We start from the raw sequence: 22,341 nt of genomic DNA, 5'->3' as shown, positions 1-22,341 counted from the left end.
TTGCAACCTTGCCGAAGTTGTTTATTAGTTTTAATAGAGTTTCAGAGAATTTCTTTGGATTTTCTGTATACAAGGTCATCTCATCTACAGATAGAGCTTGCCTTTCAAACCTGGGTGCTTTTTATTTTACTTTTCTTGCCTAGTTGCCTTGGCTAGAACCTTCAGTGCAATGGTGAATAGGTATGGTGACACCTTGTCTTGTTCTTAATCTTAGGTAAGGAAGCATTCCTTTCACCATTAAGTCTAGTGTTAGCTGTGGGTTTTTCATAGCTGTCTATTATCAGATTGAGTGTGTTCCTGTTTACTCCTGGTTTGTTGAGTGTTTCAATCATGAAGGAGTGTAAGATGCTTTTTTGCCTCTCTTGAGATGATCATATGGTTTTTGTTCTTTTAATGTGGTGTATTTGTTGATTTTCAGATGTTAAATCAATGTTGAATTTCTGGTATAAATCCTACTTGATCATGGAATATGATCCTTTTTATATATTTCTAGATTCAGTTAGATGGTATTTTTTATAACTATTTTTGTGTATATTTATAGGAGATATTGATCTGTAATTTTTTTTCTTGTGGTATCTTTGTCTAGATTTGGAATCAGCGTTAGGCTGGCCTCATGGAATGAGTTGGGAAGGACTCCCTCATCTATTTTTTGGAAGAATATATGAAAGTTTGTGTTTTTAAAATGTTAGAATATAGCAGTGAAGCCATCTTTGCCTGAGGTTATTTTGTGGGTAGTTTTAAAATTACCAGTTCAATCTCTTAATTGTTATAGGTCTACTTGTATTTCTATTTCTTTTTGAGTTAATATGGGAGTTTGCATCTTTCTTAGAAGTTGTCCATTTCATCTAAGTTAACAACTAATTAGTTGGCATGCAGGTTCATAATATTTTGTTATCTTTTTGTAGGTCAGTGATATTGACCCTGTTTGTTTTTGATTTTAGTAATTATCATCTTCTTTCTCTTTTTTTCCCTTTTGTTATTTCAAGTAAAAATTTGTTAATTTTGTTCATTTTTTCAACAAACCAATTTATGATTTCTCTCTCTCTTGTTTTTCTGTTTGCTATTTCATTACTTTTTGCTTTAACCTCATAATTTATTCTTTTCTACTTTCTTTGAGTTTAACTTGCTCTTCTTTTCCCAGAGTCTTGAGGTGGAAATTTAGATTATTAGATTGGGATCTTTCTTGCTTTTTATTATAGAGATTGATAGCTATAAACTTCCCTCTAACTGCTGCTTTAGCTACATTAATAAGTTTTGGTATATGTTCATATTCATTCATCTCAAAATATGTTCTTATTTCCACCTTAGATAATGCTGATATAGAGATGTGTCTTGAGGTAGAAAGAAGGGATGTCAAAACTTAAGTCCAATGGCTTTATCTTCTTAGTTAGATAGAATTGTTAAGAAATGAAGAAAGTTGAAATTTCAGTTTGGAGAAGTTTAGTAAGTCTAGTAAAGAAAGATTGAGTAGAGGAATTGCTTTTAGTTGGATAGACTCATTTGAAGTTAGCAAATAAGAATTTCAGGTGTAATACTGTGGATTTCTACTTCTAAAACTGGATTGTTAGAGGGATTGTAAAGTTGGTATCCAAGCATTTCTATGTCAGAAAGTTGAGTTAGCTCACTGTCTAATGTTAGTGAGGTTACCACTACTGTGCTGAAGGATTATAACACCTTGGAATGAAATTGCTCAGTATTTCCTATAAATTGGTAGTTATATCTAGATATTTTGGTAAGATTTATTTGTGATTTTTTTTGGTAAGAATGCTTCATAGGTGGTGGTGTGTGTTCCTACCAGGAAGCACAGGTGTCTGGTTGTCTCTCATCTTATGATCTTAGTGCTGGTGGTGATGATATTTTAATTCTGTCATTCTTTCTTCATTTATGAGTAGAAATATTTCTATGAAGAGAAGTGTTTTCTCATCAATTTATTAGGTTCCTCTGAGGAACGGTTTGAGTATTTCCCTTTATTTGTCATGACTGAGGCAATAAGTTTGTTGCCTAGCGTCTTCCAAAGAAGACCAGTGAGATGTTTTGGGGTTTTTTTTTTTTTTTTTTTGGTTTTTAGTATTATTTGAACTTACAGATTCAACTTTATTTGACATGTTTCATTTAAATCTGTAAGTTCAAATAATATTAAAATAATGCTTCAGAATGTTTCAGGTACACAGAGGTCTTTCAGCCTTGGTTAGTGGGAGCCTCTTGAGTTTGCCATATGAGTGCTTTTGACCTGACTCTAGTAGTGTTTGGAAATTTTCTGCTATCTGCTGTGTCTAGATGCTCCAGGTTCACATTGTACATTTCCTGCCCTACCCTGGGAAATGGTATTCCAGAACTATAAGCAAAAGGGATAGCCTCTGCTATTGAGTTGGTCATTATTTCCGCAAAACAGAACCAGGAAATACATATTATGTTATTTTGAGACGAATGCAATATTAGAAGACATGGACATTTCCAGTTCGAATTCAAGACTACATTATTTTTATTTAACCAAATTGATCCTAATCAATATCCCCTAAACCCAGAATCCTTGTCCTCATCATAATTACTCATTTACTTTATCCCACTAATATGTATTAATATATAGAGTCTCATAAAGGATTAATCTCTGAAATATACAAGCAGTTCATACAGCTCAATATCAGAAAAACAAACAACCCAATTAAAAAATGGGAAGAAGACCTAAACAGACATTCTCCAAAGAAGATATACAGATGGCAAATAGACACATGAAAAAATGCTCAACATTGCTTATTTTTAGAGAAATGCAAATTAAAATTGTGATGAGATATCACCTCACACCAGTCGGAATAGCCATCATCAAAGAATCTACAAAGTGTGACTGCTGGAGACAATGTGGAGGAAAGGGAACACCTTTGCACAGTTGGTAGAAATGTAAATTGATACAGCCACTATGGAGAGTATGGAAACTTAAAAAACTGGGAATAAAACTGCCCTATGACCAGCATCCCACTACCAGACATACCCTGTGAAAACCACAACTTTGTACCCCAGTGTTCATAGCAGCACTATTTACAATAGCCAGGACATCAAAGCAACCTAGATGTCCATCAGCAGATGAATGGATAAAGAAGTTGTGGTACATATATATGATGGACTATTTCTCAGCCATAAAAAGGAACAAATTTGAGGCAGTTCTAGTGTGGTGGATGAACCTAGAGCCTTTTACACAGAGTGAAGTAAGTCAGGAAGAGAAAAACAAATATTGAGTATTAATGGATATATATGGAATATAGAAAGATGTACTGATGAGACTGTTTGCAGGGCAGTGGTAGAGACACAGACATAGAGAACAGACTTGTGGACACAGTGGGGGAAGTACAGGGTGGGATGAATTGAGAGAGTAGTATTGAAACATAGATTACCATATGCAAAGTAGGTAGCAGTGGGAAGCCGCTGTGTACCACAGGGAGCTCATCCTGGTACTCTGCGACAATCTAGAGGGACTGGACAGATGGGAGATGGGAGGGAGGTTCAGAAGGGAGGGAACAGTGTATACCTGTGGCTGATTCATGTTGATGTATGGCAGAAACCAACACAACATTATAAAGTGATTATCCTCCACTTAATAATAATAAGTATATACACAGTGTCAGTGTAGTTATACCAGCATGGCCACAAACATGTGATTACATTGTCTTAAACATATGTGTTGAAGGTTTTTTAGTAGCTCTTTTTGTCTCAAGGGTATATTCATATGCTAGGAATATTTATAGCCAAACATGTGAAGTCACAAATTTTAAAGTAATTTAAAATAATCCCTGTTCGATTATTCATTTTATTTTAACAACTAGGGATTGCTTAAATTTTTTTATGAATAAACAAAACATATGCATAGTCTAAAGTCTGATTTACAAAAAACAAGGTATATTCAGAAAAACCTAGCTTCCATCCCTGTCCACTCTACCATTACTCTTTCCCCATTTCCACCTCCCCCCACCCCCAGTGTTTAGTTTATACTTTCATTTAAAAAAATAAGCAAATAGTTACATTCATTATCTCCTCACCTTCTTAAGTAGTAACGTTGTTATTCTTTTGCTAAGTTGTGTCCAACTCTTTGTGACCCCATGGACTGCAGCATGCCATTCTTCCCTGTTCTTCAGTATCTCCTGGGGTTTGCTTAAACTCATGTCTGTTGAGTTGGTGATGCCATCCAATGGTCTCATCCTCTGTCTCCCCCTTCTCCTCCTGCCCTCAATCTTTCCCAGCATCGAGGCCTTTTCCAGTGAGTCTGCTCATTGCATCAAGTGGCTAAAGTATTGGAGCGTCAACTTGAGTATCAGTCCTTCCAGTGAATATTCAGGACTGATTTCCTTTAGGATTGACTGGTTTGATCTCCTTGCTGTCCAACGGACTCTCAAGAGTCTTCTCCAGCTCCACAGTTTGAAAGCATCAATTCTTCAGCACTCAGCCTTCTTTATGGACCAACTCTCACATCTGTACATGACTACTAGAAAAATATGGCTTTGACTATATGGGCCTTTGTTGGAAAAGTGATGTCTCTAGTTTTTAATACACTGTCTAGGTTTGTCATAGCTTTTTTCCCAAGAAGGAAGTGTCTTAATTTCATGGCTTCAGTCACTGTCTGCAGTGGTTTTATAACCCAAGAAAATAAAATGTCACTGTTTCCACTTTTTCCCCGTCTGTTTGCCAGGAAGTGATGGGACTGCATGCCATGATCTTAGTTTTTTGAATGTTGGGTTTTAAGCCAGCTCTTTTACTCACCTCTTTCACCCTGATCAAGAGGCTCTTTAGTTCCTCTTCACTTTCTGCCATTAGAGTGGTATCATCTGCATAGCTGAGGTTGTTAATATTTATCCTGGCAATCTTAATTCTAGCTTGTGAGTCATTCAGCCCAGCATTTCACTTGATGTAACCTAGACAGCCTATTAAAAAGCAGAGATATCACTTTGCCGACAAAGGTCCATATAGTCAAAGCTATGGTTTTTCAAGTAGTCATGTATGGATGTGAGAGTTGGCCCATAAAGAAGATTGAGTGCTAAAGAATTGATGCTTTTGAATTGTGGTGCTGGGGAAGACTCTTGAGAGTCCCTTGGACAGCACAATCAAATCAGTCATTCCTAAAGGAAATCAACCCCTGAATGAATATTCACTGGAAGGACTGATGTTTAAGCTGAAGCTACAGTACTTTTGCCACCTGATGCAAAGAGCTGACTCATTGGGAAAGACCCTGATGCTGGGAAACATTGAGAGCAGGAATAAAAGGGGGTGACAGGATGAGATGGTTGGATGGCATCATTAACTCAATGGACATGAGTTTGAGCAAACTCTGGGTCATAGTGAAGGACGGGGAAGCCTGGGGTGTTGCAGTCCATGCAATTGCAAAGAGTCAGACACTCCTTAGTGGCTGAACAACAGCAAACCGTGTGTATGTTATATCCCTGTGACTTTTTTAGGAATTTATTTTCCTTAAGAGAAATTCTGATCACATCATGCTTATTCTAAGTCTCTCTTTTTTTTTTTTTTCACTTCATTCTTGAGCAATGCAGGAGTTAGAGGTGCAGTTAGAAATCTGTGTATAACTTCTAGTTGGCCCTCTGTATACATGGTTTCTTCCTATCTGGATTTAATTAACCATGGATAGTGTAGAACTGTAGTGTTAATTGTTGAAAAAAATCTGTATTTAAATGGATCCATATAGTTGAAACCCATTTTGTTCAAGGGTCAAGTGTATTTCCAATTTGACTTACCAAAGAAAAACTCCATCCTAGTCATTTTGACTTAAACATGGAATTGCCTGAGTCTACATTTGGATTATTGCAGTTTTTTTGATTGTGTACTCTTGGAGGACAATCTTTATCTAAGTGTAATCTTCAGTTAAAAGGAAAGGAGACATTTTGGTACTGCTCTAGGACCTTTTTTGGCCATTTAGTCTCTCTGAGTTTTATAATTCTGAAAATGATTTAAAGTAGCAAGTTCTACTGTCTTTAAGAGTATCTTATTTAATGATTACACTTTACCAGCATTCAGCTTTCTGTAAAAGTTACTTGATTTCTCTTTTTCTTTTTTCCTCTAGTGCATTCCACTGTTCGTGCAACTTGTTTTGGAGCGATTAACCCGAGGGGTCAAAACTAGTGAGCTTCGTACTATGTGTCTTCAGGTTGCAATTGCTGCCTTGTACTACAACCCAGATTTGCTGCTACATACTTTAGAACGAATTCAGTTGCCTCACAACCCTGGACCTGTAACTGTACAATTTATAAATCAGTGGATGAATGATACAGATTGTTTTCTTGGGTCTGTGTCTTTTTGATTTTACACTGCATTTCTATTCTTGGAAAGTTGACTTGTAATATGCATGTATAATAGCATATTGAAAGATAGTTTTTATATCTAAGAATTTTTTAGTGTATTAACATAATATTAAATTTTTAGAGAATTAAGAATGTGTTTCAGGAGTATAATCTAGTGGAAAAGAACACAGGCTCTTAAAATTAGGTTTATTATGCTCCCTCACTTGTTTTTGACTACATGTATCATTATATGTCTTGTCAACAGAATTAAGTGTTTACTTGGGTTCCTTGACTTTAAGTGTCTGTGAGTAACAACACTCTAGATGGATTAATGTTTCTAAGGAAAGTACTAGTCTGGTAAAAATATGAAAACCTCAAGGAAGCCTGTTCTCAAATGTGAAATCAGAGGATTGTTAGCTATAGTCCAGATCCTATCCTGGTAGGAGAGTTTGGCTTTGTGTGAAGCACTCTCCTAGCTTTCCAACATAGGAAAAGTGAGATCCTAAGTCATAGTCAGATAATCACAATGGTGTGATCACTCACCTAGAGCCAGACATCCTGGAATGTGAAGTCAGGTGGGCCTTAGAAAGCGTCAGTACGAACAAAGCTAGTGGAGGTGATGGAATTCCAGTTGAGCTATTTCAAATCCTGAAAGATGTTGCTGTGAAAGTGCTGCACTCAATATATGAGCAAATTTGGAAAACTCAGCAGTGGCCACAGGACTGGAAAAGGGCCACTTTCATTCCAATCCCTAAGAAAGGCAATGCCAAAGAAGGCTCAAACTATTGCACAATTGCACTTATCTCACACGCTAGTAAAGTAATGCTCAAAATTCTCCAAGCCAGGCTTCAGCAGTACTTGAACCGAGAACTTCCAGATGTTCAAGCTGGTTTTAGAAAAGGCAGAGGAACCAGAGATCAAATTGCCAACATCTGCTGGATCATCGAAAAAGCGAGAGTTCCAGAAAAACATCTATTTCTGCTTTATTGACTATGCCAAAGCCTTCGACTGTGTGGATCACAATAAACTGTGGAAAATTCTGAAGGAGATGGGAATACCAGATCACCTGACCTGCCTCTTGAGAAACCTATATGCAGGTCAGGAAGCAACAGTTAGAACTGGACATGGACCAACAGACTGGTTCCAAGTAGGAAAAGGAGTAGGTCAAGGCTCTATATTGTCACCCTGCTTATTTAACTTCTATGCAGAGTACATCATGAGAAACGCTGGTCTGGAAGAAGCACAAGCTGGAATCAGGATTGCCGGGAGAAATATCAATAACCTCAGATATGCAGATGACACCACCCTTATGGCAGAAAGTGATGAGGAAATAAAAAGCCTCTTGATGAAAGTGAAAGAGGAGAGTGAAAAAGGTGGCTTAAAGCTTAACATTCAGAAAACTAGGATCATGGCATCTGGTCCCATCACCTCATGGGAAATAGACGGGGAGACAGTGGAAACAGTGTCAGACTTTATTTTTCTGGGCTCCAAAATCACTGCAGATGGTGACTGCAGCTATGAAATTAAAAGACGCTTACTCCTTGGAAGGAAAGTTATGACCAAACTAGACAGCATATTAAAAAGCAGAGACATTACATTGCCAACAAAGGTCCGTCTGGTCAAGGCTGTGGTTTTTCCAGTAGTCATGTATGGATGTGAGAGTTGGACTGTGAAGAAAGCTGAGCACTGAAAAATTGATGCTTTTGAACTGTGGTGTTGGAGAGGACTCTTGAGAGTCCCTTGGACTGCAAGGAGATCCAACCAGTCCATCCTAAAGGAGATCAGTCCTGGGTGTTCATTGGAAGGACTGATGCTGAAGCTGAAACTCCAATACTTTGGCCACCTCATGCGAAGAGTTGACTCATTGGAAAAGACCCTGATGCTGGGAGGGATTGAGGACAGGAGGAGAAGGGGACGACAGAGGATGAGATGGCTGGATGGCATCACCAACTCCATGGGCATGAGTTTGAGTAAACTCCAGGAGTTGGTGATGGACAGGGAGGCCTGGTGTGCTGCAATTCATGGGGTCGCAAAGAGTCGGACATGACTGAGCGACTGAACTGAACTGAACTGAAGTCATAGTTATATACCCACCTCAGGTGACCAAACACATATAAGTGACCCTGTCGTGTTAGAATTTGAGAGACTGCTGATGAATTTAGAAATAACTAGTGTACTTTTTACGTCTTAGATATCATTTAGAAAAATTTACTGAGGGGAAAATAATTTCAGCAGGAGTAGTTAGAATATTACCAAGTGGTAGGGAGATGGTGGAGGCCTGAATTAGGATGGTGGAAAAGAATAGAAAAACTTACTTAAAAGCTGCTATGTGTATTTTAATTTTTCTACATATAGGAGACTAGAATTTGTCCCAGATTTAGATTTCTTACTAATACTTTGAAAGGAAGAGCATACTTTAGAAAGAAATTGTACTTAGTTATATCTGACAAAGGTTTACAGAGTAGAGATTTAGTCATTCACAGTTATAAAGTTGTTGTTGCTTAGTCTTTTAGTCATGCCCAACTCTTTTGCAACCCCATCGACTGTAGTCTGCTAGGCTTCTCTGTCGCTGGGATTTCCCAGACAATAATATTGAAGTGGGTTGTCATTTCCTTCTGCAGGGCATCTTCCTGACCCAGGGATTGAACCCACTTCTCCTGCATTGGCAGGCAGATTCTGTAACACTGAGCCACCAAGGAAGCCCAGTTATACAGTTAGTAGCATATATAAGTAATTTTCCAAAAATAGAAGGTATCTCAGCAATTATATAGATTGGGCATGCATCGATTGTGCTCCCTTGGATTCTTCAGAGCCCCACTCAATAATCATCTTTTGTACTGTAATCCATTTGACCCTTGGTGTACACTACTAGGTAGAGGCTACATTAATGAGAAAGTCATCAGGTCAAGCACAGTACCTATTATAGTATACTACTTTGGCATTAGTAACTTGAATCAAGCAATGGAAATAATGAGGAATAACAGGAGCTATATTTGTTGTTAGGTTTGTTGTATATTGAGGAGCGCATAGTATATATTGGGGCTTTCTTGGTGGCTCAGACAGTAAAGAATCTGCCTGCAATGTGGGAGACTGGCATTTGATCCCTGGGTCAGGAAGATACCCTGGAGAAGGGAATGGCTTCCCACTCTAGTATTCTTGCCTGGAGAATCCCATGAACAGAGTAGCCTGGTGGGCTACAGTCCATGAGGTCTCAAAGAGTTGAACATGTTTGAGTGACTAACACTTTTCACTTTTTTGGTTGTATATTTTGTTTTGAATTACTGCCAGTAAATTTTTTTGTTCATGCCTGTGTGAATGTTACACTAATACAGTAAGCTTTTCATTCTTAATATTTTTAAACAGTTTAGAAGCATTCATGTAAAAGTCTTTGTAATGTATATTGTTTATTTGCTAAATCAGCTTCAGTTATGTCTGACTCTGTGCAACCCTATGGACTGTAGCCTGCTAGGCTCCTCTGTTCATTGGATTCTGCAGGCAAGAATACTGGAAGGGGTTTGCGTCTCCTCCTCCAGGTGATCTTCTGAACCCAGGGACTGAACCCAGGTATCTTATGTCTCCTGCATTGGTAGGTGAGTTCTTTATCACTAGTTCCACCATTGGTCAAACTTCTTTCCTTCAGAATTAAGTTTTCTTTATCTTATTTTATAGCACAGGACATTTAATAGATTTACTTGCAGCTATTAAGTTCAACAGGACTTTCCAGGTGGTGCAGTGGTAAAGAATCCACTTGCCAATGTAGGAGGCACAGGAGACCTGGGTTCCTTCCTGGGGTTGGGAAGATCCTCTGAAGCAGGAAATGGCAACCCACTCCAGTATTCTTAGCTGGAATGTTCCATGGACAGAGGAGCTTGGCAGGCTACAGTCCATGGGATCTGAAAGAATAGGGCATGACTGAGTAACTGAGCATGCCCACATTAAGTTCAGCTTATTAGACGTTGAGATTTTTAGACTAGCTTTTGGCACCTGGGGGGTTAGTATACAGTATAGTATACCTTGTAGACCAGTGCAATGAATCAAAGTCTAAGGAACTTCTCTTTTTTCACTGGATAGGAATTTTATGCTGTCATATACAGGTATTCTTGCTTTAATAAAACTTGTTTTGTCAAGGCCCAGTTGCAGCCTTTGTATTTCATAAATTGATATCACAGCAAGATTCATTATATCAATTGCAGGCTCCCAATAGGTCTTTGATGATGATAATTGGTTTGCAAAACTTGATTTACATAGGAATTCATATAGTATGAAATAGTTTTACCTCCATGTAGCTCCAGTGAATGAACCTTAGAGCATAACTTGGATGTTCCTTTTTGTAATTTCTTCAGAAATTTTTCTTATTTCTCATGTGCACACTTTTTTCCCTTTTATGATTTGTAGGCATCATGATCGGAAGATGTGTATAATAGGACTGAGTATCCTTTTGGAATTGCAAAATCGACCTCCTGCAGTAGATGCTGTGGTGGGACAGATTGTGCCCTCAATCCTTTTCCTTTTCCTTGGACTGAAGCAGGTCTGTGCTACCAGACAACTGGTAAACCGGGAAGATCACTCAAAAGCAGATAAAGCCAATATAGAAGAAAATGGTAAAGTGTTCTAATTGCAGTGAATGCTAGAACTGATTTTTTTGAGTATGTGTTTTCTTTGAGTTTTAGTCTTTTAGAAACATTAAATAGATTTAATTTCTTGGCCTCCTACATGTTTAACAAATATTTTGAGTTTGATTGACTGAATTATAGTAGTCCCTTCTTACCCCAATTTTGATTTTATGATTTCAGTTGTCTAAAAATGTTAAATGGAAAATTCCAGAAATAAACAGTTCATAACTTTATTTATCTATTTCCCATTGAAGTATAGTTTATCTACAATATTAGTTTCAGATGTACAGCATATATAATGATTCACTGGTGTTATAGATTACACTGTTAAAAGTTATTGTATTAACGTATTCCCTGTGCTGTTCAATGTATCCTTGTAGCTTATTTTTTTAAAACTTAATAGTTTGTACCTTTTAATCTCCTACTCTTGGCCCTCCACTTCCCCCTTCCCAATGGTTACTACTAGTTATTTCTCTGTATCTGTGAGTCTGTCTTATATTCATTTGTTTCTTTCATTTTTTATATTCCACATTTAAATGTAACATACAGAACTTGTCTCTCTCTGTCTGATTTACTTCATTAAGCATAATATCCTTTAGATCTATCCCATTTTGTTGCAAATGGCAAGATGTCATTCTTTGTTTATAGCTGAGTACTAATTCACTGTATATCTCACCACATCTTCATTATCCATTCATTTGTTGATGGACATTTGGGTTGCTTCCTTATATTGGCTATTGTAAATAATGCTGCTGTGAACATTGGGGGTGTGTGTATCTTTTTGAGTTATTTTTTTATATATGTATATATACCCAGGAGTGAAATTGCTAGATCATATTTTTAGTTTCTTGAGAAACTTTTCATATAGATTTCTATAATGGTTGTACCAATTTACATTCCCACCAACAATATGCAAGGGTTCCCTTTATATCCTTGCCAACATTTGTTATTTGTTGATAGCCATTCTTACTGAGAGGGGTGAGATGTTATCTCATTGTGACTTTGAATTGCATTTCTCTAATGATTAGACATGTTGAATATCTTTTATGCTTATTCAGGTCTTCTGCTCATTTTTTAATTGGGTCATTTGGCTTTTTGACATTGAGTTGTATGAGCTATTTATATATTTTGAGTATTAACCCCTATCATATTGTATCATTTCTTGCACTTATTGGTTGTCCTTTCATTTTATCAATGATTTTCTTTGATGCCCCAAAACTTTTAAGTTTAATTAGCTTCCATTTGTTTTTGTTTTTGTGTCCTTTGCTTTAGGAAACAGAACCCCCAAAATATTTCTGCAATTTATATCAAAGAGTGTTCTGTTTTTCTGTTAGTAGTTTTATGGTTTCTGGTTATATGTTTAGGTCTTTAGTCCATTTTGAGTTTATTTTTATCTATGATGTGAGAAAATGTTCTAATTTCATTCTTTTACATGTAGCTGTCCAGTTTTCCCAATACTGCTTATTGCTGAGGAAATTTATATTTTCCATTGTGTATTCTTGCTTCCTTTGTGGTAGGTGAATCAACTCCAAATGTAGAAGTTTATTTCTGGGCTTTTAATTCTTTCCCGTTGATCTATGTGTCTGTTTTTGTGCCATTACCATACTGTTTTGATTGCTATAGCTTTATAGGATAGTTTGAAATTAAAGCACATGATACCTCCAACCCTGTTCTTTTTCATCAAGATTGCTTTGACAGTTCAGGGTTTTTTGTTGTTCCATATAAATTTTAGGACGATTTGTTCTAATTGTGTGGAAGGTGTCATGGGTATTTTGATAGGCATTAAATCTATAGATTGCTTTGGTAGTATGGACAGTTTAACAATATTAATTCTTCCAATCCACAAACACAGGATATCTTTCCGTTTTTTTATATTTTCTTCCATTCCTTCTTCAGTGTTTTATAGTTTGTAGAGTATAGGTCTTTTCACTTCCTCATTTAAGTTCATTTATAAGTAATTTTCTTTGATATGATTTTAAGTAGATTTGTTTTCTTGATTTCTCTTTCTGTAACTTTACTAAATTCATTTATTAGTTCTAAAAGCTTTTTGGTGGAGACTTTATGGTTTTCTATATATAGTATTATGGCATATGAAAATAGTGACAGTTTTACTTTCCTTCCAATTTGGATTCCTTTATTTCTTTTTCTTGTCTGATTGCCATGGCTCACCTCCCAATAGTATGTTAAATAGAAGTGGCAAGAGTGGACATCCTTACCTTGTTCCTGAATTTAGAGGAAAATCTTTCAGCTTTCACTGTAGCATAGATGTTAGCTGTGGGTTGGCCATAAACAGCCTTTATAATGTTGAGATATGTTCTATCTATACCTACTTTAATGAGAATTTTTGTCATGAATGGATGTTGAATTTTGTCAAGTGCTTTTTGGTAGGTATTATGATTATCATGTGATTTTATCCATTTTTTATGTGTTGTATCACATTGATTGGTGGATATTGAGTCATCTTTGCATTCCTGGAGTAAATCGCACTGGATTGTAGTGTATGATCCTTTTTATAAGTTGTTGAATTTGGTTTGCTGGTTTGCTAATAATTCTGTTGAGGATTTTTGCATTGATATTCATCAGAAATAATAGCCTTATAATTCTCTTCCTCTTGTTTTTGGTAGTGTCTTTGCTTTTTGTGGTCCTGTGGAATGAGTTTGGGAGTGTTCTCTCCTCTTTAGCTTTTTGGAATAGTTTGAGGATAGGTATTTGCTTTTCTTTATACATTTGGAGGAGTTTTCATATTAAGCCATCCAGTCACGGACTTCTGTTTGCTGGGAGTTTTTTGATTATGAATTCAATTTACTAGTAGTGATCTTTTTATTCAGATTGTCTGTTTCTTCCTTATTCAATTTTGGAAGGTTGTGTATCTCTAGAAATGTTTCCATTCCTTCTCAGTTGTTCAGTTTGTTGGCTTATAACTATTTGTAGCATTCACTTATGATTTTTTTTTTTTTTTGGTATCTCTGTGATATCAGTTGCAATTTCTTTTATTTCTTGTTTTATTTATTTGAGTCCTCTTTTTTATTTCCCCCGCTAAAGGCTTAATACATTTTGCTTATTTTTCAAAAAGCAGTTCTTGATCTTTTCTATTTTTTTTTTTGGTCTATTTTGTTTATTTCCCCTCTAAACTTTTATTATTTCTTTCTTCTGACTTGGGGCTTTGTTCTTTTTTTTTTTTTTAATCCTTTTAGATGGTTGGTTAGGCTGTTTATTTGATATTTTTCTTGTTTCTTGAGGTAAACCTAAATTTTGCAGTGTCTGTAAATTTTGGAAAGTTGTGTTTTTGTTTTCATTTGTCTCAAGGTATTTTCTGGTTTCTTTTATGATTTTTTCATTCATCCATTGGTGTTTTAGTAGCATGTTGTTTAGTCTTCATGTGTTTATGTTTTCCATTTTTCTACCTGTGATTGATTTCTAGTTTCATAGTGTTGTGGCCTGAAAAAATGCTTAATATAGTTTCTATCCCTGTACATTTGGTGAGACTTGCTTTGTGGCCTAGCATGTGTTCTGTCCTGGAGAACGTTCCATGTGCACTTGGAAAAAATATGCATTCTGCCATTTTGGGATGTAATGTCCTGTAGATATCTGTTAAGTTCAGCTGGTCTAGTGTTCACTTAGACACATTAGAAAAACTACCAAATTACATTTCAGTCTGTGTGTCTTTAACCCTGAAATTAGTTTCTTCAAGCAATCAGAATTCTTTTTTTCCAGTATGTTGCATTCTTTCTAATTTCTTACTTTGGTCTCTCTTGGCTTATAATTATTATGACTTGAGGGAAGATTTTTTTAGTAATACCCCAGACTTTCTCATTGAATTTCCTACTAAAGTGTATGATGATTAACCAACAAAGGTATCTCTTGCTGTCTTGTTATTATCCTTTATATATAGTTTTTTTTTTTTCATGTATGTGGTAAAAACTAGGGTTTCTCGCCTTATCCCTAAAATTATTTTGCAGCTTAATCCAAGTGCTTCAGTATAGTATGTTTTATAGAACTAGATTTAGATTAATAATGCCTGGTTTAAGTTTACTCCAGGTTTTTTCTCTTAGATTGATTTTGCCCTGCTTTTACTATCTTCCAGTTATTTACAAGACAGACTAGCCGTGAAAATAGAAACTCAATCTATGGAGATACACAGTTCAGCTGTCAACCTTTTAACCCATGTGTAGCTAATTATTTTTCCTTCATATTTCTAAATTTTTCTGTTTCTATTAGCAGAAATGACCTCTTCATTTGAGCATTTCCAAGCAATTGGTAATTATTAGGATCTTAGTTAATTGTTAAGAGACTCACATTCTCAATGGGAGGTCATTGTTGTTTAAAACACATGCACTGAATACAGAATCATTTTATGTCTTTTTTTTACGAAAAGGTTAATTTGGGAATCTGACTAAATAGTATTTTTATATTAATGGATATGAAGCAGCCATAGTAAAACAGTAATAACAGTTCATTTAGATCATAGATTTAGAGATAGTTAGAAATCATTTTAAATGAGGAGGATAAAGTCATTTTCAATTTAGCAAGCTATAGTAAAGGTAAGGTTTATTTTTATAATTTTACATAAAATTAATGGTAGTTTTTCCATTTCTAGAATGTCACTTTCTAATCTTTGTTTTCATTTTGATTTATCTTTTGTCCTTATGTGATTTGATTCCTTCTGAATAAATAATGGATTCACAGAAGAGATTTCAAGTGATGAAGAGGAGACTAATGTCACTGCTCAAGCAATGCAGTCAAATAATGGAAGAGGTGAAGATGAGGAGGAAGATGATGATGACTGGGATGAAGAAGTGTTGGAAGAAACTGCTCTTGAGGGATTCAGTACTCCACTGGACCTTGACAATAGTGTGGATGAATATCAATTTTTTACACAAGCTTTGCTGAGTATGTTGTTACTCCCTGAATCATCAGATATGTTTTTCATTTCCACCTTTTAGAAGTTGTTTTGGGGTCTACCCCAAATTGGTTTAGGATTCCCTGTAAAATTTGTATTTATTTTTAATACTAGAAATCCCCAAACATACATAAAATGAGAGCAGATAGCATATGTCAGGGTAAGATTGCAGGATATCCTCATAAAAGTAATTTAAGGCAAGAGTATCTGTGTATATTGTTCATCCTCTAGGTATAAACAAAGATTTTTACAGAATGAAGTATCTCACATATGTTGCTTAAAAATTGTGCCCATAAACTTATCAGCAATTCACAATCCCCATGTGAAGGAATGGAGTCCATAAGAGAGTAAATTTTTAACTATATAAGGAATATACCAATTTTGTACAGCAAAGGACACTAGAAATACAGTTAAAGTACTCATAAAAGATTGGAAGAAAATACTGTCATGTAAGATCCACAGATTATAGAAACCTTCTATAAATGAATAAGACAAATAACCTAGTATAAGAATGAGATATGTAAATAGAAAGCTTACAGAATTAAAAATAAGTAAGAAACCAATGAGAGTATTTGGAAAATTATAAACAAGTTATAATGAAAAGAAATCCCACTATATGGGTTGCTTGATAGTTACATTGTATTTCTATGGCAGTATCATAATTTAGCTTATTTCCACCATTGTTGGACATACAGGGTATTGGCTTTACCTTTGAGTAAACCGTTTATGCTGCCTAATTTAGGAGTCTTGTTGAAGAATAAAAGGGGTGACTGCTTAGTGTAAATGACTGAAGTTAGCCATTGTTTCTCCCTTCTTATCTGTGACTTCTATCAAACATTGTTTCTTGGCATCTTAGAACTAGTGTCGAGTTGAATTTGGCACACTGATTTATCTCCAAAGGTGATGGTGAATCTGTGGAATTAAGGGTCTGTGATCTAGAAGTGTGTTTCTTTTGTACCCTGGTTACTTGCCTCCCACTTGTCTCTTGGAATAAATTTATTTCTTTGGAAAAATTGAAGCTACCCTGTTGATATTAGGCTAAATATTGTAGGGAGATATACTGAAAGGGATATTACTGGAGGGTTGAGTTTTCATGGCTCTGGAGTGTATTGTTCATCTTCATCATCATGTTCAGCTCATCATCATGAGCAGGAGTGTCAGCCAGTCCAGACAGGGAGGGCCTCACTATTTCCAGTTTTTTGTTTCTTTGCTGTTATAAAGAATATTAAATTGAACATCCTTGTTCAATTTGAACACCAACCCTAAAATATTGTTAATACCAGCAAGGTAGTGGTAGCCTAATATACTGGCATTATGTAGTATGCCAATATATTGTTTATTACAAATACCATTAATGAATCACCTCTGTGTTTTATTGAAATTTAGCAGGAACAAGAGGTAGAGTCCAGAGAATGATATTCCAAAACATGAGGAAGATAAAGAGCATTAATGTGGAAATTGGAATGCAGAGGGTGTGCTCTAAGGCAGTTGCTACTGGACCTGGGTGTTCACCATAAGCAACAAGGAAGCTCTTTGATCTTGAGTGGGATCTCGGGATATGTATTTTGAAAATGCTTCTCAAGAGACAGGCAACTAGCTTTGGCTCAGTCAGCATATATGGACCACTGCTTAAGTCTCTGTGAAGTGGTAAAATTGTACTAAATTATACCAGCCTTGGATTCTGGACTGAGGTTGCCTTTATCCCATTGCCCATTAGAGTGTTGTTGAATGTTTTTGTATAAAGAGGTGATCTTGGGGATGTTGTAGTTTCTTTCAGGGGTATTATCTGTTGATAATGTCCAAAAAAAACTGAAGTGGGCTAGACTTGGGAACCAAGTGTTAGGAAATTTCTTTATTAAGTAAGTAGGGCCCTCTAGAGAAAGGATGACATTTGATGAAAAAAAAGCATATAGATGAAAACCATCAAGAAAGCAGCACAGAATTGGATGTGGAGAGGACATGATAGTGGTTGACTAGGATACTGATAGAACTAGTGATGGAAACGGGGAGATCCAAGGAGAGTTTGAGAGGTAAAATGTTAAAATTGGTTATAGTTGTGCTGAGTTGCAGGTGACCTACCCAATGTAAAAGTCCAGGAAGTTTAGGGAACAGTTTTGCCTAAAGGTACAAATTCGAGTTTTTGGTGTAGATGCAGGTAGCATGTGGCATGTGCTGGAAGCATGAAAACTCCTGAGGAAAATGATAACAAGTGAGTAAAGTGTTTGCCATGATCTGGATTTTAGGGAGCTATCATGGTTAGTGAAACCCCAAGAAGAGAAGGAGATGGCAGAGGAGGCAGAGAATTAGGCAAAGGAGAGATTTGTGATGTTCCAACCCTTTCACAAGGGGCTTCCCTTGTGACTCAGCTGGTAAAGAATCCACCTGCAATGGGAAGACCTGGGTTCGATCCCTGGGTTGGGAAGAGCCCCTGGAGAAGGGAAAGGCTACCCACTCCAGTATTCTGGCCTGGAGAACTCCATGGACTCTATATAGTCCATGGGGTCGCAAAGAGTTGGGCATGACTGGGCGACTTTCACTTTGCTTCAACCTCCCTTTGTAGCTCCACATAGGTTGAGTACTAAAGTGAGTACTCAGGAGTCATCCTTTGTTGGAATAAGTTTTATCGCTTATTGTCTGTTATCATTTCATTGTAATTTGGTTATATCATTAGTTATTATCTGAAATAATAACTGTCACTGGACTCCCTTATCATTCCTTCTCCCCTGAAACGCCCCCACATTACAACAGCTGTGCAGAATCGGGATGCTGCGTGGTATCAGCTGCTGATGGCTCCGCTCAGTGAGGACCAGAGGAGGGCCCTGCAGGAGGTGTACACACTGGCCGAGCACCGGAGGACAGTGGCAGGTCAGCCAGCACGATTTTCTGATCAGAGCGCGTGTGTCGGGAGCCGGCCTTTATTTTTACCAGCTGGTGGCACTTAAATACTGTTCTAAAATTTGTTTTTAGAGGTCAACCTATCAAGATAATAAGAAATTATCATTGTTTTATGATCTTATCACTTACGATAGCTTTGCAAAACACCACGTGTTAACATCTATCTTTAATAGTGTTCTTATTCACTCTCTTATCCTATTTTGGAGCCAAAGGTAAGACATAAAGGTTGGGATGAATCTTGCTGAAGGAGAGTTAACCAGCTGGGTCACCCACCTAACCATCTGAACAATGAATCGAAGGCATTTTATGAGTTCTTGCAAGGACCTTATATTTCTAGAAATGAAATACTCTCCATTTCTTTTTGTTGGGCTTTATGTAGAAGTTGGTGATTCTTGTTGATTTTCAGTTTTTGAGCTGGAGAAATTATTTTATGCAGACATTATATTATGGTCACTTCTGGAAAATTAATGGAAGATTTTGTAATTACAGAAGTATTTTAGTGGAAGACATATGGAATAGGAATCTAGAGTTTAGAACCCAGGTTCTTCTGCACAGACTTTAGACTTTGGTCCTGCCCAGATTCTGTATCATCCCTTCTGATGGGAGAAGTGTGTGCCCTTTTAGGAGTAGACACTATGGCTTTGAGCCTTGTTTTTATCTTGCTCAGTTTTAGCAAACAGTTTTTCCAAAATGGAGATTATAATTGCTGTCATTCCTCAGTATCTTCAGAGGGGATTGGTTCCTGGGCTCCCCTCAAATACCAAAATCCTAGGATGCTCAAGTTCCTTGTTAGAATGATGTGGTTCAGTGGGCCCTCTATATCTCTGGGTTCCATATCTGTGGGTTACACATCCCCAGACACCTGGACGATGGTACTTACTGACATGGGTTTGTTAAAGGCTAGTGTTCAGTTGGGTATAATAATTAATACCACGATTCACATTCCTTCACAGTGCTAACTCTAAAGAATCTGGCTCCTTTGAGGATATTTCCAACTTTGTCACCTTAAATACTCTTCTCTTTTCCCTGCTTTCTCTTGCAAATTCTAGAGGCAAAGAAGAAGATTGAACAACAGGGAGGCTTCACCTTTGAAAACAAAGGAGTCCTCTCTGCATTTAATTTTGGGACTATGCCTACCAACAACTGAAAGAAGGAACATCAGCTGGCCAAACGTCGTGGTTCCATTGAGCGTCAGCCGGAAGGAGAGGGTCAGCAGGGCTGGGGAGGGGCTGCTCTTCGCGCCACCGGCTGTGCCAGTGACCGCTTGGCGTCCGGCAGCACCTTTCTCTGCCCCCGCGTCCCCTTTGATCTTTCTCACCCTGAAATATATATTTTAAGCAGCTACTGTAATGTATGAAATTAAAGAACAACAAAATCATAGGACTGAAAAGGACAAAGCATATGCTCCAAAGGATGAGTGACCAAGGTGGATTTAGAGGACTGGATGGAAATGCACGTCTCAGGTTTTGCCATGCAGAATCAATGGATTTATGCGAATAACAGTGCCTTCTGTTGTACATGAATTATCTGAAAAAAATTTTTTTGGAGTGTGTTGCAGTTTTTTTTAAAGCATAAAACATATTTCTAGATAAATGTAAACCTTGGCTATATGTTGATTTATTCTGTATTTTACTATGTGAATTTCCTGTTAGACAGTTAGCTACAAGTCACTCTGGTTTCAAAATCATCACTGCTCCCCTTGATCCCCCTGCTGCTGGGGTCTTTCTTCAGGGGTTGTACAATATGCACTGGCTCTGGTTTTTCATAATGTGTTTTTTCCTAAAGATGTGGCTTTCCTAAGAAGTGTCTTATTCTCTCTTCTGTCATATTTTTCAGCCCTGAAAGGGGTAGTATTTCTTTTGAATCAATCTATATGAGTATCGATTTTATTCATAACCTGATAAGTTCAGGACTCAAAAATTTCTTGGCAGCAAGTGGCAGGGACTCCTTAGTCACTGGAATTAACAATAAGTCCCGAGTATTTTTTGAATCATGTACTTAATTATGCAGTTAATTGATAATTATGCTAAAGCACATTGAACTTCTAAGAGAAAGGTGCTGCATAAGCATGCTGTCTTTCTGGATGGGGGCTTGCATTGTCAATAACTTATCATTCCAGCTGTGTTGGACCTGGGTCCAAAACATTTTGTAACAGTATTTTTTATCTAGGAAAAAGACCCAAGTAAATCTAACATCTTGCTTTCTCACACATCTGACTTTTCCCCTATCTAATCTGAACTGAATCTGTTTATTTTAGCTCAGTTTGGCTTCTTATATTTTTCAGGGATTGGGATATTGGTCAGCTGCACTCTTACATTGTAATGATGCAAGATAGCCCATGAGAAATATTACAGATAGAGGTTACAGCTGTTTTCTGAACTGATTGAGTGCCAGAACATGGGTCATAGTGTTTTCATTCTGTAAAGTGAAAGTGGATTTTCAGAACTTAATATATTTCTGGATATGATACAGTTGTCCTTTTTTATGAAATGTTTGCAGCTTATATTTTCCATCAGTGACTGGAGGAATTTCCTCCAGGTGCTTTCTAGATTACCATCCGTTGTTAATATGAACTCTTTTTAGAATTTTAGGTTATTTAAGTAGATTTTACAGAAGTAGCCCAGGAAGCCATGAGTTTCAGTTAAATAATCCCCTGCTTTCCTCTGCCCCCCTCTTCCCAAGGCACTGATACTGAGTGTGCCAGCTGGGAGTTAGAAAGATGGCATTGGGGGAAATTGTTAACATCTTAAGCTTTGAAACTCTTCTTCTTCTCCTTATGTCACAAATGGTTTAATTTTAACATAATATGCCTTCACACTGGATTGTAAAAGGCATGTGATTTTATTTTTGTGATGTATTGTCTCCTGCAGTATTAAAGGGAAAGAAGTGTTAATGTGTATCATCCTATCTTGTTTTTGAAGCCAGGGTAGTTGTACAGTTTTGTTACCAGCAGTGCTAACCTGAATGTGATCTGATAACCTTGGAAATGCAGGAACTCATGAATGTAAAATAAAATGCGGGCTGATTCCCAGGATCCTGAACTCCTCTGTGTGAAATATTTTCTGAAACACCCATCAGATGTTTTCCTGACTCCTGGGGACCTGAAGCAAGGTGGGTGTAGGTTGGGGAGGGTAACGAGGGCTCATCAGAAACAGCTAAAGAGTGGGGAGTATTTGGGGACAAGAGCCCATCTTATAAACCAAGGTGTCCAAATGAGAACTGCAGATGCTCTGAAAAAGCAAGATCATTCAACCACATCAGGACCCTGAAGAATAGGAAAAGATGCCTGTGGTGGAGCCATTTTCTGATGTGTATGTGCATGCTCAGTCATGTCAGACTCTTTGCAACCCCATGGACTGTCGCCCAGGTTCCTCTGTCCATGGGATTTTTCAGGCAAGAATACTGGAGTGAGTTGCTATTTCCTCCTCTAGGGGATCTTTCTGACCCAGGGATCAAACCCAAGTCTCTTGTGTCTCCTGCATTGGCAGGCGGATACTTTACCACTGTGCCACCTGGGAAGCCCCAGTTTTTTGATGGACGGCCATCAAATTAGGAGCAGTTGAAACTGAGTGGAGTGGTAAGTGCTGGCCTTTTGATTCTCAAATATTTACCTAGCATGACAGTAAGCTTCTCCTCCCTACCTCTGATTTATGTTAAG

General features: G+C 37.2%; 1 protein-coding gene across 1 annotated transcript in view; it reads left to right on the top strand.

Annotated features, from left to right (window-relative positions):
• The window catches only part of IPO8 (importin 8), a 73,063-nt gene extending 51,346 nt beyond the window's left edge, over window positions 1-21,717 (top strand). Inside the window, exons 21-25 of the mRNA XM_043880750.1 lie at window positions 6,059-6,279; window positions 10,671-10,876; window positions 15,575-15,778; window positions 18,537-18,653; window positions 19,733-21,717. Coding sequence (XP_043736685.1) covers window positions 6,059-6,279; window positions 10,671-10,876; window positions 15,575-15,778; window positions 18,537-18,653; window positions 19,733-19,830 — 846 coding nt within the window. The 3' untranslated portion in view covers window positions 19,831-21,717. The remainder of the gene's footprint in view (window positions 1-6,058; window positions 6,280-10,670; window positions 10,877-15,574; window positions 15,779-18,536; window positions 18,654-19,732) is intronic.
• The last annotated feature ends 624 nt before the right edge of the window (window positions 21,718-22,341 follow it).

Source organism: Cervus elaphus, chromosome 22, assembly GCF_910594005.1.
Source record: "Cervus elaphus chromosome 22, mCerEla1.1, whole genome shotgun sequence".
NCBI lineage: Eukaryota > Metazoa > Chordata > Mammalia > Artiodactyla > Cervidae > Cervus > Cervus elaphus.
The sequence above is the reverse complement of the archived record's forward strand: the minus strand, read 5'-3'. Positions and strand labels throughout refer to the sequence as shown.